The sequence below is a fragment of the Agelaius tricolor genome, unplaced genomic scaffold (assembly GCF_023055355.1).
Source record: "Agelaius tricolor isolate 1412-34295 unplaced genomic scaffold, bAgeTri1.0.p SCAF_1, whole genome shotgun sequence".
NCBI lineage: Eukaryota > Metazoa > Chordata > Aves > Passeriformes > Icteridae > Agelaius > Agelaius tricolor.
Genome location: NW_027269261.1, coordinates 97,595,622 through 97,612,239, shown reverse-complemented (window position 1 = coordinate 97,612,239; position 16,618 = coordinate 97,595,622). Strand labels below are relative to the sequence as shown.

Here is a 16,618-nt window from a genome sequence, read left to right as displayed (position 1 = left end):
AGCTTGCCCCATGTCCAGCAGAGCCAACACGAGCCAGCTCTGAAACAGACCTACTGGCCAGTGCCAAGCCAATCAGTGATGTTAATAAAGCCTCTGGGACAACATATTTAAGGAGGAAAAAATTATTGCTCAGAAATAATTGCAGCCAGAGAAGAGCAGGGTGAGAATATGTGAAACGAACAGCTCTGAAGACACTAAGGTCAATGCAGAAGGAGGGAGAGGAGGTGCTCCCCTTTTGTTTTATTTCCCATTATCCTGCTCTGACTCTGATTGGTAATAAATCAGTTAATTTCCCCAAGTTGTTTTGGCCATGACTGTAACAGGTTAGGGATCTCTCCCTGGCGCCTTATCTGGGCCCATGAGCTTTTTTTTGTATTTTCCTTGGCTAGTTTTGAGGAAGGAAGTGGCTGTATGTCTTTGTTGCACACCTGATGTCCAGTCAAGGTCAAACCACCATAGTTTCTTTCAATACAAGTTATTTTTCTCCTAATAACCAATAGTAATAATAACAACGAAAAATATGGCACAAAAGGAGAAAAAAAATCCACCTAAAAAGCCCAAAACAACCAGGAAAAAAAAATCCTACATACTCACGACTTCCCAAATCTACTGGTGAAAAAAAAAAAAAGAGAGTAACACCCTCTGAAAGAGATGCTAAACAACAAATTACTCAGCTGTGGTATATTAGGTAAATCCACAAGATGGGACCATTTTGGTTCCAGCTGTGCTGCATCCCAGACAGCCAATGGCTGCCCATATCAGAATAAAACCCAAAGAACATGCTTCGATAGATACATTAAGGAGACAGAATAATTACTTTTATGGACTACACAACTGGGAAGCCATCATTCCTTTCTTCCGAGCCTGGTGAGTTATCAGGTTCCCAGACAGATTACTCATTCTTGTGAGGGTGCTCACTGAGATACAAGCACTCTAGGCTCTCATCAAGACAAGAGGATTTGAAAAATCTAAGTGGATAAAATTATGGATTTCTCTTCTAATCTATCTCTTCCTCATGTCCTTCTTGCAGGATCTTCATCAGCAGCAAATACTCTTTAGCTTGCATTTTCTTAGCCCAAAAGTTACCCAGAACACTAGTAACACAACCACAAGATTTTTTGTTATGCTCAGCCTCAGTTCCCCATAGGGAGAACTGTTGGTATTTTGGTATCACAGCTCATACTGTCAGATGCTGTAACAATCCAACTCTTCAGTGATCCTGAAATAAAAGAATTAATTCAGCTCTCCGGTTATTTTTTATGTGACATACAAGATCCCGCTCACCTTCCACATCAAACTCATCATTTTGCAGTAAAATAAAACAAAATAAAATAAAAATAATATAAAAACACAATAAAAATAAAATAAAGGAAGTTGGGCCATAAATACTTCTAGGGTCACAGACATCACAATCCTGCTGCCAGCTTTTTAACAGTGGCGCACAGCCACTGCACTGAGCCTCCTTTTTATCCAACACCTACTGTACAAAGGGTGCCTTCATTTTCTTGGAAAAAAAAAACTCTGTTGGCCAGAAAACTGCTGCTGAATGATGCTTCTCTTTTATGGAGTTAGAATCCAGGAAACTAATTCCTTTTCAACGCTAACTCATTTTAATATTAACTGTATTCAAAATTTAAACAGACGAAAATCTGCTAAAACACATTCCATTTAACTGCAATAAAGAGGTCAGCTTGTTATTTGCATTTTTCTTTCCTTAAATGAGAAAATCATCTATATGATCTACTAGATCTCTATATTTCTGTAACAATGCTATTCATTGTACTTACAGCTCCCTTTGCTCCTGGTAATCCCATGTCACCCTAAAAGGAAGACAAACTATATTAGAAGAGAGTCTCCTTACCACAGACATTACAAATGCAGTAGATGTGACACAATGTTTTTTCAATATAAAAAGAAATTTCATTTATTGAATTGATTTATACAAAATTGCCCCACAAATAATTACAATTCCTTTGAGAATAAAACCTTTATTTTGAGCAGGTTTCATACAATTCCTTTCTCAAAAACTTTTCTGTAAGATTCAAATGAGAAAGCATGTTTGTTATAATTGGATTTGTATTGCTTCTCTTGGAATTAGACATATGGCTCTAACCTCTCAAACACAGCTACACCAGAGGACAATCTTAGATAGATTTACTGGAAACCTTTAGAAGAAGCATTTTTTTAACCAGGATTTTCTAGTTTCTACAAAGTGACAGAACTATGGATATTGGGGCTGTGTTAGTGCTGAAAATACTGCACAGAAACTACCTAAAGGTCTGTGAAGAAGCCAAACCCCTACAAGTTCCTATTTCCAGCACTCTTTCTCCCAGCTTCAACAATACCAAAATCCCTTGATCTCCTGACTGAGAATAGCAAACCCACTATTCAGTAATTTTTAGGTTTTCCTCTCAACTTGAAAATAAAACTTTCAAAATATTTTAATTACCTGGGAAATAGATTAGCATAACAACACTGAAGAAACTTTGAGTAATTTCTGTACACTGTACTTTCCCAGTTCCTAAATGCCATTGGTGAAATAACTGGTTTCCAGTCAAGGGCCTGTTTGTTAATAAATGTGAAATAATTGAAAAAGAAATAATTTTTATCGATTTAGAACCAGACTAGCTGGCAGCACACTTAAACAACTTATACTATTGCTTCCTGGGAATCTGTACAGTGATTGTAATGGTGACTAAGGCTTTCAAAATTGCAGCCCGTGGGAAAAATGCATTCATTTCCAGCATACAACCTGGCTACCATTCTTGGAATAGGGAGCAGTTTACTTCCCTTGGAAAGATCAGGTCTGGCTTTGCTGGTTGAGGCCCCATGGGAGCCACTGGACCAGAAGGTTTCTCTTTTGGCAGAGAAACAAACCCTCTTTACCCAAGGGCACTTGACCCAGGCTTTACCCATGTCAATTCACAACATGCCATACTCCTGCAGTAGATAGATAGATAGATAGATAGATAGATAGATAGATAGATAGATAGATAGATAGATAGATGGATGCAATATCACAGTGCCACAGCCTCTTCCCAGTCCATTTTTCCTCTCTCTAACAGCCAGTTGCAAATCATATTTCCAAAGAGAAAGACAATACAAAATACTTCCTTTAAGTGTGATTCATTAAGGATATTCATTAACTCTCCTCCTGTTTCATCTGAATTAAACTACTTGCTCATTCTCATGGCCTCAAACATCAAGAATTTATTTGCCTGTGTATGCATGTATATATTTTTATATATAAACACTCATACATATATATGTATCTACATACAAACACAGACACATCCTTTTTTCTTCAAGGCAGTCTGTATTACATTGTACACCTAACAGAACCTGTATATTTCAGTGTTTTCCAAACAGCAGGAAAAGAGTAATTAGGCACATAGAACTGCTGTGCTCTGCAAGGCCCAGTTGGTATAAAACTGAAATGTGCCTTTCAGTGATGCAAACATAATGCTTGAAGCACTCCAACAGTACTTTGTATTTTTAATATGAAACAAAAACAGTATTATATCAAGTAAAGGAAAAAAAAAAAGTGCCTTACTAAGTCACCCTTTTCTCCTCCATCTCCTTCTGCTCCAGGTACACCCTATATCAAAGAAAGACATACTGTCAGCCTTCAGATTAAGTTAACATTATGTAACATTTGGTACTGTGATTTTCAAGTCCCATGATCTTTAACATGACTTACCTGTTCACCCTTAGGTCCAGGTTCACCCACCGAACCCTAAAAGGTTAAAGATTAAAAATAAAAGGAGAAGAAGTCTTCAGAATTTTAAAGTTCAGATTCTAAAAGTACACTAAGTGTTATTTGATCCTAAACTTCACATTCATGCAAGAGACTTTTAAAGCTGCAAATTTTTAAGAATTACAATGAAAGTGCTTAAATCTTACTATGTAATTTTGTGACAGAGTGAAGGCAAGTACTAGTATGGAACATATAATCCACTACCACACTGTACACTACAGATTCTGACTGTCCAATGTCAGACATCTCCCCTTTACAGGACAAATGCTCTTGCAGCTGCTACAGACCTGCTCTGAGAATTGCTTAGAAGCTATAAGTAAATAAACCCAGTAAGTGCATCACTTTTTCTAGCACCATTATATATTCAATATTGCTGTAGGCTATACTAGCCCTGCTAATGTGGGAAAAGCAGAAACATCCACAAGTACAGCCACAATCTTGTCCTGCATGCTGTTTAATTCTCAATGTCTTTTAGCAAACCTGTATCCAGAATTTTGATCATTGTAGTCAAAGCTGAAGGGTTTGTATCTTAAGGGTAATACTCCTTTTAAAAAAGAAATTCGATTATATTTCATCTTAGAATCCTCTAACTAATCACACCCATGTGGACAAGCAGGAAACAAAGAGAAATAAACTAATGACCCAATTAATTGCAAACATATGTAATTTTTATCTAGAGCAAAACTACTATGTTTTTAGAACAGTATATCATTTAGGAAAATCTTTTTGTATTTGTATTCTGTTCGAAAACCAGTCACACCATCCTTTTAATATTCTTTCCAGTCTGTGCATGCTCAAGGATACGCATTACAAATGAACTATAACTGTGTGTGATAATCCTGTTTTTTGTAAAACAGACAGAGATGCAGTAGTTTCCCTCCCATTTCAGAGATCCATTTAATTAACATAAGATATAGGCATACAGACTGGTATAGCTTTTACAGAATTTAATGAATTCTGACACGTTCTCATGTTCTTGAAGATGAAGAGCTAATACTAAATTATCCACAAAGCTAAGCAGTATAAATGACAGAACTATTTAACATTCCAACTTTGTCAAATAACACTGAAACTACTTTTTCTGAAGTGTTCTCAACATTGTGCCTTGTTAACGTTTCCCAATTACATGAAAAAGACATTGGTTTCCAACCTAACATTATTTTGGGGGTTCTTTTTCTCCCCTTACTCTTCTTTATAGCAATAAAACTGCCAATAGATAAAGCTGACATAGAAGAATCTATTGTTTTTGTGGGCCTGTCCTGCAATGTTTGTATAAGCAAATATAAAAATCACAACTGAAACTACTGGAATCAATTCTACATTGACTCCAAAAATTGCAATGGAGGAAATAAGGCAAGATGTCATACTATGAAAATACTTACTTTTATTGACATACTGTCTATCTATTTTGCAAAAATCCCTCTCAAATAATACACAAGAACTCTTTGGAAAACTGCCTGACAGCATGATCCAAAACTGTAGCAGGGGCTCCTTTAACTACTTAGCAGCACAAAGGATCATGTTGCAGTCCCAAGGTCTGGCACTTAGCTTGGTGCTGTTTAACTGACTCAAATAAACAGAACCCAAGTGCATGACACCAATCCAAAATGCATGAATCAGAAGCAGCCTAAGTGGTGAATGCTGGGTCTGGTTCAGGCTCCAAAGGAGGCAAAAGCCTAGGCTGTGACCTCCTTTTCCAACCTGATAACCCACCCAGGCACAGGGTGATATGGTGAGGATTGGTCCACGTGGGCTTGGAAACAGGAACACTAACCCTGCTGTTAGCACATGATATTACACTTGTAACATTCAATCATCCTTTTACCCATTGAATTTTGTCAGCTCTCACTTTTAAATGTTATTTCAGTAAAAATAATTCTGGTGCTATCTTTGGTGGTGATTTATTCCTCAAGTGGAATAAATCTTGCATGTAGACAAGATGTCAACAGATAGTACACAATATTTAACAGCTTTGGGATCAAGAATGACTACTGATACTTTAAATTCATGAATTCTACTGGCCTCTGGCTGCTATTTACATCAACTCGTACCATGCAGATATAGCTACATAACACAAGTTTATAGGATTCCTGTGTACAAAACAATGAAATTTTGAAATCAGAAAGTGAAAAAAGGTTAGTTCAGCCTAGAACTTACTCCTAGAAGGGGCTGACCCAAAGACTGGGGTTAACAGGGCTAAAAAGCAATTATAGGATGAAATAATTTCTAGCACTTTGGAGTTTAAGGTATTTGCACAGAGCATTAAATTGACATTAGGTTTTTAAAAAAGGTCCAGGCATAAGTTACTGTCATCTGCCAGTTAGATACTCAGAAACCTCCTGGCTGTAGCCTGAATCTCTCTAGGTCTGATTACAGCATCAAACTTCTACTTTTTATCCAAGAGATCCAGATGGTTTATATGGCAAATGAGGAAAATTAAGAAACTTTGGAGGGAGGTTGTCAGCACTGCAACAAATGTTAGGGATTTTCCTTCTATCTTTGCTTCCTCAGTACCTTCAATCTCCCTCTGGAGAAGTCTCAACTATCATTACCAATCTAACAAAAAGAGACTGCTTTTTGTCAATACTTACATTTGACTAGAAACATGTCCTCATCTCAGCATTAAAAGAAAACCAAACAAACATGACAAAAATACCTCATCAACATCAAAGACTTAGAAGATTGCTTTTAAGTACCTAAATAGCTTTTTTTTAAAAAGCTGCCAAAAACAACAGCAAACCCTATCCAGAAACCCTATGATGCACACTGGGAGCATACCAAGGGCAGGATTCCTCTGTTCAGCCAGGACATTCTACAGCAGTTATACTCATGTCTGACTAATAGTCCAATAGTGCTCTGGTTGTCAGGAGGATGTAAGAGGCACTTCACAAGTGCAATTCATTTAATACTGATGTAGACATGCCTCAAGTAAGGAAGATACAGGAAAGAACTTAATATTTTTATATCAAATATGTCCAAAGTTAGGCAAGTGAATCCATCCTTTGCAGTCTCCTATAGCCAAGAGGAGATAAGAAACATCTCTGGCTTCATGTACTGTCTTCACTAACGTTTATTGAGCAAAGCAAGATATATTCTGCAGTTATTGGGCCCTGGGGCCCAATCCTTCCCTCTCAATGAAATACTTGAAGAAGTACTTATATCCTGTAATTCTGCATGTATGCATAGGTGTCTCAATTGCTGCATTGGCATGTGCATTTCCATAGGAGGCCTTAAGACATGTAACAGGCATCAATACTACTGTAGGTGACAGTTGAAGTTGCAAAGCTCGATAGTTACCACAGATCCTGACTGACCACTTCATATCTGGCTGTGTCAATGGTTTGCAGTACGATTTAGGTCTTTAAATGATTCACATTTAAAAAACCAAAATCATTATTTCAGTCCCCTAAGTGGCACTGTCAAGACTTTTCCTTTACATGTTTATGAGCTACAAGTATTTAATGGACACAGAGAGCACCACTTTCAAGCAGTTAAATGTCTACATACAAAACAAGAAAGCAGATATTAATTCATGGAAAAACTGAAAACAGTGCTCAACTTGTTGTGTTTACTCCTGACACCAAACTGCATGTACAAGTGCATTTCTTACCCGGTCACCTTTACCACCAGGAAGGCCTGGAGGACCAGGCAGTCCAGGAAGTCCAATACTACCCTGGGGACCCTGTGAAAATAAGCCAAGGATGTAAGCTTAGCCAATCTTGTTTAGAATGAACAACTAAGGGTCATACCCTGAAGCAGATAGGGCAGAACCTTATTCCCAGAACAGACTTAGCTTGATGAAAGAGGATTATCTGCTGCAAATTGGGCTGATCCAAAATATGGCACTTTAAACAGAATCTTACTATGAATTTATTGCTGACAGTCCCAACAGAAATGAGTTAGAGGGTTTTCTACCCTCCAGTCCCCTCAAAGACTCGTTCTCTTAAAAATCCTTCCACAGACCTTGCACTCTCTGATTTGCACATTCCTCTGTAACAGTAGGCTCTTTCAGCCAAGACCTCCCCAGCTATGCTTCTGACTGATTCTGTGTAAATACTGCTGGAGCTCTGGTAAAAGGTGGCATTCATAATGTGCTCCATTCATTAGTTTCACATAGCTGTTAGCAGAAAGCCAGGCTCTCACTGCTCCTGTTCCCAGGAGCCCACACAGGAGTGTGCTGCTCAGCTTTGCATGTCATAGAATTTATGGGCTTATCAAGTAGAAAAAAAAAGTCATACACATCTCCATGTAATTTAAAACAGCATTTTCTAATATTAGCACAGTCACAGAGGACTGAAAAAGAAACTGAACCACCACTCAATTCAATGTTATTTTTGGTTCCCTGCATGGATAAATGGGTAAGTGTAGTTCAGATGATACTGCAGCTCCTTGAAAGTAAACATGAATACTGAATATAGAAATAAACTGCTTACCAACTTCCCTGGTAAACCTGGAGGACCTGCAGGACCTGTCTCCCCTCTGCTACCCTGGGAGCAAAAATAGAGGGACAACATTATTTCCTGGAATTCTTCTTGTGATCTGGGAATACACTATGATTTTTTTTTTCCTTATTCTTAAGTGATTTACACTACTTAGCTGTTGGGTTTAATTGAAATTTCTTTTTCATAGTGCAAAAAATACCATAGGCACTAAAACCAGTGAAACTTTCTGAGTAAACATTTTTAGTTAACCATGGCATATAACCTTTATTTGGCATTAAATGATTCAAGTAAATAATTTTGCTGAGTGATTAAGCAAAATGAAGTTCCCTTCATGGCATCACAACTGAGAATTACCTGTCACAAACGCAATCACTTCATTATGACAACTCTGGCAGGCACGTATAACTTTAAGCTTTTGCTTACTTTCATCACCTGAGCTCCTATATGACCACATATTTAAAACATCTGATCCCTAATGCACAAATGTGAAAAGTGAATAGAGAAGTAATGCTTAACAAACTCATTCAGGTTTAAAAAAAGTCTAGAGTGCTACAGGGAAAAGTAAGTTTTAAAAGTCACTATTTATAATAGTGATAAGCATAAATATGTGCTTTACTGCATCTTTATATCTTCATTTCAGACGTGTTTATCCATTCAGATCATCATATACACATTAATGCTACAACTCTATTTCTTAATGCAGCCACTTGAATACATACTCTGGGTAAATCTGTCACTGAGCCAAACTTGCAAAGATGTTAAACAATTTTTGAACTAAAGTACCTTTCTCAAAAGATTTTGTCTCTTATGATTAAACTTTTCAGAACAGCTCAATAAGTTTTATAGCTTTACTCTCACATGTACAGACATATCCCTGGACAGATAAATTCAAACAATCTCCCAACACAAGCTTAGGTCTCACTTATGAAACTCTTCTTAAATTCACAGTGTGACTATGTAAGTGCTATTTGCAATAAAAGAAAGATACATTTAAGAGCATAAAATGTCAATAATTTATGTTATTACTTATTCAACTTAATAAAATATTATACAATGACATAGACAATTTTAGATTAAATCAAAATTTAGCCTTCGAGGGCTGCATGCAATGGATAATTTTAAATACAGGGGATTTTTTCCTAACAAGGACAATATTGTGAAATGTTGTGGCATACTAAATAAAAGGAGATGGCAGACATGGCCTTTTACATTAGGTCATAAATGCAATGACAACTTCTCACACAAGCTTAGGAAAGCTAATTCTACAATTCAAGAAATAATTAGGTACCCTGGAGAGATCACAGAACCAAACATAAACAGACTTTTCAATTCATTTCCTTCAAAATATCCTATGATGTTAAAATACCTATTACTTTAAAGCACTTGGAATAATTTCTAGAAGCTTTTTTATGTTAAAAAAAAAGAAAGGAAAAATGTCTCCTAACTCACCTTCATGTTACAACCCAGAAAATGCATTACAATTTTATTTAATCACAAAATTCTGAACTACCTCTCTGACCTGAAATGCTGCTATATTTCTGATGCAGGAAAGATGAAGACTGAAATTATGATCAACATTAGAAACTTGTTTCTCATATCATTCTCATGAAACCCATAAGTCATTCATTACCCCTAACAGTCATTGCTATGCAGAGATGAAACAAAAGCAGTATAATCTTCAGAGAGTTAAAATCTTATAATAAACCTCTTAAGCACATCAAAAGTTCTGCTGGTCACACAAAATTCAATAAAAAACTTTCATTTTATTTCAAATGTGGAAAAAATCTTTTGTTAAATGCCTGCCACAGGCACTTTGTCAAACACAATGCTTTTCTAAGGAGGCAAAGAAGGAGGTTAGTTTACAGAAGACCAGAATACAAATGCATAGTATTTCCTTGTAAACACTGACACTATGTCTGTAAGGACAGATTATTTCAAACTATGGGCCACTACTGCAAGATCTGCAGCAGTGTTTTAGCAAGTAAGAGAGTAACTGGAACCCAAAGAATGAGGAATCCCATCCCTGGCATATCTAGAAAGACTCTAATGCTTCCTCCAAGTTTTATCAAACTGAAATGGCCCTAGGATAGGTTATACAGTAAGCTGCTTGCTCATAGTTCTGAAGGAAAAAAAGGCATTTTGAAATGTCCTATGTAAACATTTAAAATACAACATAAGTCATGTCCTAGAAGAACCTACATCTTCCCCACAGCCTATAGGAGGGTTTCTGAAACAGCTGGTTCAGGTGTTGACATCTGTTCCTGGCCAGATGAAATGTTCCTCTGTGCTGTAAGTCACTACAGGCAGGAATTAGAGCAGAAGGCAGTTGGGCCATGTCCTCAGCCCACCTTTCTTATACAGCAGCCCTCTGTGTAACAGTACATAGCTTCAGGCCACCCACAAACCAGTAGGCATGCTGCACTGGATTTAACAAAAAGACTGCCAGAATCTGTATGGTTTTATGCACTTTTGACACACTTCAGAATCCATGCTTTTCCCAGAGTTGAAACACTTAAGGAGGGAAAGAAGCCACTCTAGTTCGGGGTGAGCTGAGACAGACCAGCTTGCATCCATGCTGGTGAACCTGCCATGGCTATAGGAAAAGGCACATGCAAAATGGTAAGTGTGACATGGTGGCACAGCACTGCAATCTGAACATCACCAAGATGCAGCCTTTCCACAGCTCCTATGCTAGATTTTGTGGTCAGCACAAAATTTACCTTTCCCTTGTTTCAAGGCACAACAGCTGAACCACTCAATATGTTTAAAGATTTGAGGTCTTTCTCCCAGATCTATTATATTCAGCCTTTTAATGTAACAAATATAAGAAGACCTTAGAGTATTTACAGCTGACCTTCCTTTAAGTTGTCTGGGATGGTTTTCATCCTCACTGAAATTCTGAAGACTTGATCCTTTTGTAGAATTCTCACAAACAGTTACAGAATGCATTTGCATGCTAAGAGAGTTTCACTGTCTTATTGATTTCCTGTTCATCAATTAAGTGGAACAATAATAAGAATGAGAATACATTCCAGGTAATTTGCATCTCACTTGGTTGCCCAGATAACTGAAACACTAAGTAGAATCAATTGAGAGGTAATCCACAGCATATACTGTAATAACCTTTACTTAAGAGTTTTTACTTTAAAAATTTCTCATTAATTATAATTAATTTATTATATATTATTAAATATATGTCATAGGACTGCCAAAGAGAATTAAATCTGTGCAGAATAAAGAAGACTAAGCAAAGTACATTTTGGATTTTTTAAACTTCATATTCAAAGTTTTTTGCAAAATGTAATTCAATTTATCAGCTATATACTTATGAGACTTAAACTTACAAAATTTTGTCATGCAAGATCTCAGAGGAAATACTCATTTAAGTTCAAGGATTTATCCACGGAAGTATCAACAGGACTCTTTGACCCTCAGTACAGTATTGAAAAGCATCCAAGTATGTAAACTAATATTTGATAGAAGAGTAAATATACAAGTAACTTTCTCTAAGACTTTAAATGTAACTTTGCAACTTTGCCATAATTAAATTGTACTGCTCAGGATAATGGTGAGAGGTAGATGTAGCCTGAAATGTTCCCTTCTCTTAACAATGCCATGCTTTGGCCAGAAGCAGCAACCCAGTAGCCATCATTCCCTTCATAAATGATACTGTGGCCAAGTGTAGAGGGCAGAGACCTTTCATTCTGACTGCATCTGCAGTGTTAGCTGAAGTCCAGGACAGCTTTGGTACACTAGCTCTACAACAAATCCATTTTTTTACCCAGGTTACTGTCTACACTGCTGAGGAGAAGCCAGCATTGTGATATCCGCTGATATCCTGAGGTGTACCATGCCCAAAATTCAAAGAAAGTTGTTGTTGAAGATGGAGGGGTAAACAAAGAGGTATCAGACAAGAACCTGGCCTGTTGTTTAGGAAGACAGGGGTGGATACCAGGAGAAGTGAAGAGGCTTGGAGCTTATAAAATTTGACGGGGATATGCAGTCTGCAAGCATGACAGAACAAGTGCTACCCTATACAGACCATGCTGTGGAATTGGGCAGGGGCAAAAAGTTTTGTCACATTCACCTAGAGGCTTAGGTTTTACTGGATAAAAAGTACCTGCCAAGATGGAAATGTGCTCTGCCCTTTTGACTCTGCTATAAACACTCTAATGTTAACTAACCCCTTTAGCTCTACCTTGAATGTAAACTAGGATACCACTTTTGGAACATGTCTGAAATTCCATATAAAAAACATGTCCACTAATTCCTAAACATAGCATATAAACTGAGACAAGGACATTTCATCCTACCATTAAGAGTTACAGAAAGTGAGATGTTATTTCTTTTGCAGTCATGTAAAAGGAATGTGACAGAAAATCGACATTTTATTTACTATAACTGAACTACATAGGGTAACCAAAGTTACATTTCAGCTTAGGCAGGACAGAAATATCTTTAAAGACCAGAAAATTATTTAGCTGAAAGTGACTTAAGAGCATTCTCCTATAACTTTAGTTTGTGTGACATTTGAGTAGTAAATCCAAGGTACTCTCCAGGTTCTCTCTTTATAGTGAGGCACCTCCAGAGAGGAAGTCAGCCCAGCTGACCAGGAATTCTCTCAGAGGGGCTATGGTATCAGATCTTGGGCAGCTGGATATTCAGTCTGTGTTGGTAATGCTGGGAAAACATGTATTATTTCCTAATTACAAAGCAACATGTATGAATGCTGGTCTGCATGTACATGAAGTTTGCTCAATTTGCTAGACACGTATTGAACTTTAAGTGATTACTTCAATATTACAAGCTCTCTGCAAAACCACAGGGTGCAATACAGGCTCTCAAAATGTTAGCAATTTATAGGTTAAATAATTGAAGAAAAGCAAGGGATGAAAAAGCAGAGGCAGGGGTCAGTATTTTCTGCAGAAACTAAATTAGATTACTAAATCTCAGCAAATATGAAAGAAAATGGTTTAAGCAGCTTAGGGAGCATGACTAAATTCCACTGATTAGGAGTGACACTCCCATATTTGAGAATTCCTTCCCTTGGCCCACCTGCCATGATGACTGACTTAGAAAGGTTTAAATCACAAATGAGTTTGGTAATTACTTGGATTGGTTAGAATGATGTGAAGCAAACATAAGGTTAACCAAGAGTGGGGTGGAGAATATGTTTCATTTAGAAATAAAATGCAAAATTTCCACGTTGCTCCAGTTGTTTTTCCAGTTTACTGAACACATGAATAGCAAAAGGGGTTTTTTTCCCCCTACCCACTCAGATGCAAGTTGAAGGTTTTTTAAGGAAAAGCAATAATAGACTAAAATGATACTTTTTAAAGCAAGTTTCTCCTAGGGATCTATGTCAGAGGTGAGGAAAAAGTCCCCTAAAACTTGAGTTTGCCATGAGTTATTAAATGGAGCTAGTAATCTTGTTTTCAAGTATTTAGTATTTCAAATATTTAGTATCTGCCCTGTGAAACTGTGAAAGTTTACAGATTCACAGAAGGCCAAAATTGGAATCTTTTTTAGTAACAATATCTTCCAACTACATTCCAACAGCTGTTTAACAATAAAATACACTGAAATAACATGGTTTACGACAGAGGACTCTACAAGTTATTTGGCAAACAGTACAAAAGTATTATTTGTCCCACAGAGCCACTGATGACAGTCCTCTCTTGTGTAACCTTTCAAAAAACTAGTTGATGTGAAAAATTTCTCTCAAAAAATGTCTTTTGTGAGTAGAAAAAGCTGAAAAGCCCCGTGAATTTTAAATAAAACACAAATGTGGGCATGTAGGTTTTCCCTAATGCAAATACAAGTCTGCTGGCCATATTAGCAGAGTCAGCTTTGTTATGCCTCCACAGATCTTGCCCAGATGTATTTTCCTCTGGAGTTCTGGCCCTTCTGGAGCTACCAGCCCTGATGTCTCACACAGTTGCAATGCAAAAAACAGGGGTAAGTGAAATAGGGGAGTGAAGAGGATTTTATGTGGCTGTTGCTGTGCAACCAATATACTAGGGGACTACAATTCCCCATATCCTGCAAAATATCAAGGTTTTTTCTTTCTCCAGGGAACAAGCCCAACCCTTCCTGACTTCTACCTGAGTCTTCTATAGCAAAAATAAAATGAAGCAAAGGGAGAGAGGAAAAGGAAAGAACAGCAGATAATTATCAAGTGGATAATTCAAAATAAGAAGAACTAGGCCAAGAAAAATACCTGAAGAGTAACCATAAATTCCTCAGGCTTTGAAAGCATTTGGTTGTGCAGCTTTGGTCTAAAACAAGCAAGTGTTAAAACTGTGAAAAAATTTCAAACTAGGAAAGCAATGAAAAAAATTATATATGAAAAATTCTCTTTAGAACAATTACAATTGAATTATAATTGCTTTTTCTCAACTTATTGCCAAATTGTCTAGTTTTAGAAGTTTGAAAATCATGCCACGTAGAATTATTTAACCAGCAGATTTTATTTTTTTTTTCCCTATAAATAGAAGGGCAGAATCTTAAAAGCTGCATTCAAATGTATCTGCTAAATGTACATGCTGCAGAAGAAAGAGAAAACAGTCTTTATTCTGCCCTGGAAATAAATATTGACTCAGCTTAGACCAAAGCTCTCTGAAGTTCAGTAGTTCAACACTGTGTCCTTCCTAAACAAAAAAACCCTCATCATTCCCCTTTTTGTGTAGGTAAAGTGTTCCTAAAAAAGAAAAATAAAATTAGAGAGTTATTCCAGTCATATGCTGCCCGTAGTCTAAAGCTGCCTCTCTGATGAAAGCCAACATAGTTATTATCCAAGACTCTTCATAGCTTTAAGGGAACTACAGATGAGAAGTAGCTTACTATTGGATGGACCACATACAAGCTTACTTCATCATCAAGAATTTACTTCCTTTCTCCATGTTGTATTGACCAAAAGTTTTCTTTCTATGCTTTGGTTCTAATGTTTACATGTTTTCCAAAATGAGTGCACCTTGTAAACACAGAGAAAATAAAGACAAGGAATCCAGATGTCTTGTTGGTCTCTAGAGTGATAAAAAGAAAAATCACTCTATTTAAAATAATCTGCTTTAAGTATTTCTGTTCATCTACAGGGTTACTAATAATTAACCTTGTGTGTCAACCCCTGTTCTACGGACTGCTGATTTTGTAAATTCATGTTCACATTGAAAGGATTAAAAGAATAGTTCAGCAGATTACAGTGCATTATCAGAGTGGGCAATTACTTTGGTCTGATTAAATTATAATTCTTGTTCCTGTCACAAGTGTACAGTATCAGCCTAAGAACAGGGCTGAAAACCTTTTCAAGTGTACCCAACACTTTTAAATACAAAGAACAAAAATAAAGACAAAAACAAAAACTTATTTACAAGTTGGGTGTTTGGTAGGCTGAAGGTGCCTGTATTCCATCCTAGTAAATGCCCTTATAATCCCCTTTCTGTGTCATCTCTAGGCAGCTGTGGACACAGCAGCAATGCAAAGACTGTCCAAAATAAACGTGATCTCATGAATACATCTAGCACCTGATAGTATAAACCACAGGGAAAAAAAAATGCAGAAGAAAATGGAATCTGTTACTTGGGTGACTGCTGGTGCATGTTTAGGAGCTAATTCAGAAAATATATTCCTTACCCTTACAAATATATCACGGACAGTACCTCACTAAACAACCTTGTGTGAGAATAACTCTACAACTGCATGAGCAAAACTCGTGTCATTGTATTATAGCAGAAGCTCGGGAAATTCCAGGAAATCATCCCCTGGGTAGGTATCAGTGGCAAGAGGGAAGCCTGGAAAAGCAATTGCATACAGAGCCTGAAGCCTGGTTAATGTCATCAGAGTAAATATTTGTGCATGAAAATTTTCTTCAAATCACTGATCCTCTCATCCCTCTCCACTCAGAAGGATTAATAGCAAAGGGAAATTAGATCAGCCTTATGCAGCTTCAAACCATGTCAGGTCCCCTCTAGAGAGAATCAGAAAGCAGTACCCAACACTCTCCAGTATCCAGTTGTTCTTTGTCTTTAAAACTGAGCCTTAACAAATACCATCAGCTCACTTTTCTTAGCAGATTTATTTCCTGCAGCAAGCTATCTGCCCAGCAGCAATTTCTGCAGTCTTCCAAATCTTTCTAGTGTTAAGGAAAATCTCCAGGGAAAGAAATTACAACAGCAGTGTTTCCAATGAAAGATAAATGCTATTCTTCACACCACTATATCAATGTTAATAATGCCAACCAGACTGTTGCAGTGGAAGAACAGGAGTTTTTTTACAGCTTTTTGTCACAAAACACACTTATTCCCTCTCTTTTGGCTTTTACTCAGAACATTTAAATACAAAGACAAGAAGAATATAAACAAAGGTTAAATTTTTAACTTGTTACTAAAACCAAAAACATTCACAGGACATTACTGGAAAT

The 16,618-nt window shown here is 37.0% G+C and overlaps 1 protein-coding gene across 2 annotated transcripts in view; it reads right to left on the bottom strand.

The window, feature by feature from the left end:
• Positions 1-16,618, bottom strand: part of COL9A1 (collagen type IX alpha 1 chain) — a 61,764-nt gene that overhangs the window by 7,242 nt on the left and 37,904 nt on the right. For both annotated transcript variants that reach the window (XM_071445259.1, XM_071445250.1), the window contains 5 exons: positions 8,191-8,244; positions 7,368-7,439; positions 3,701-3,736; positions 3,554-3,598; positions 1,788-1,820 (listed from right to left, as the gene is read on the bottom strand). In XM_071445259.1, the coding sequence (XP_071301360.1) occupies positions 1,788-1,820; positions 3,554-3,598; positions 3,701-3,736; positions 7,368-7,439; positions 8,191-8,244 (240 nt within the window). The remainder of the gene's footprint in view (positions 1-1,787; positions 1,821-3,553; positions 3,599-3,700; positions 3,737-7,367; positions 7,440-8,190; positions 8,245-16,618) is intronic.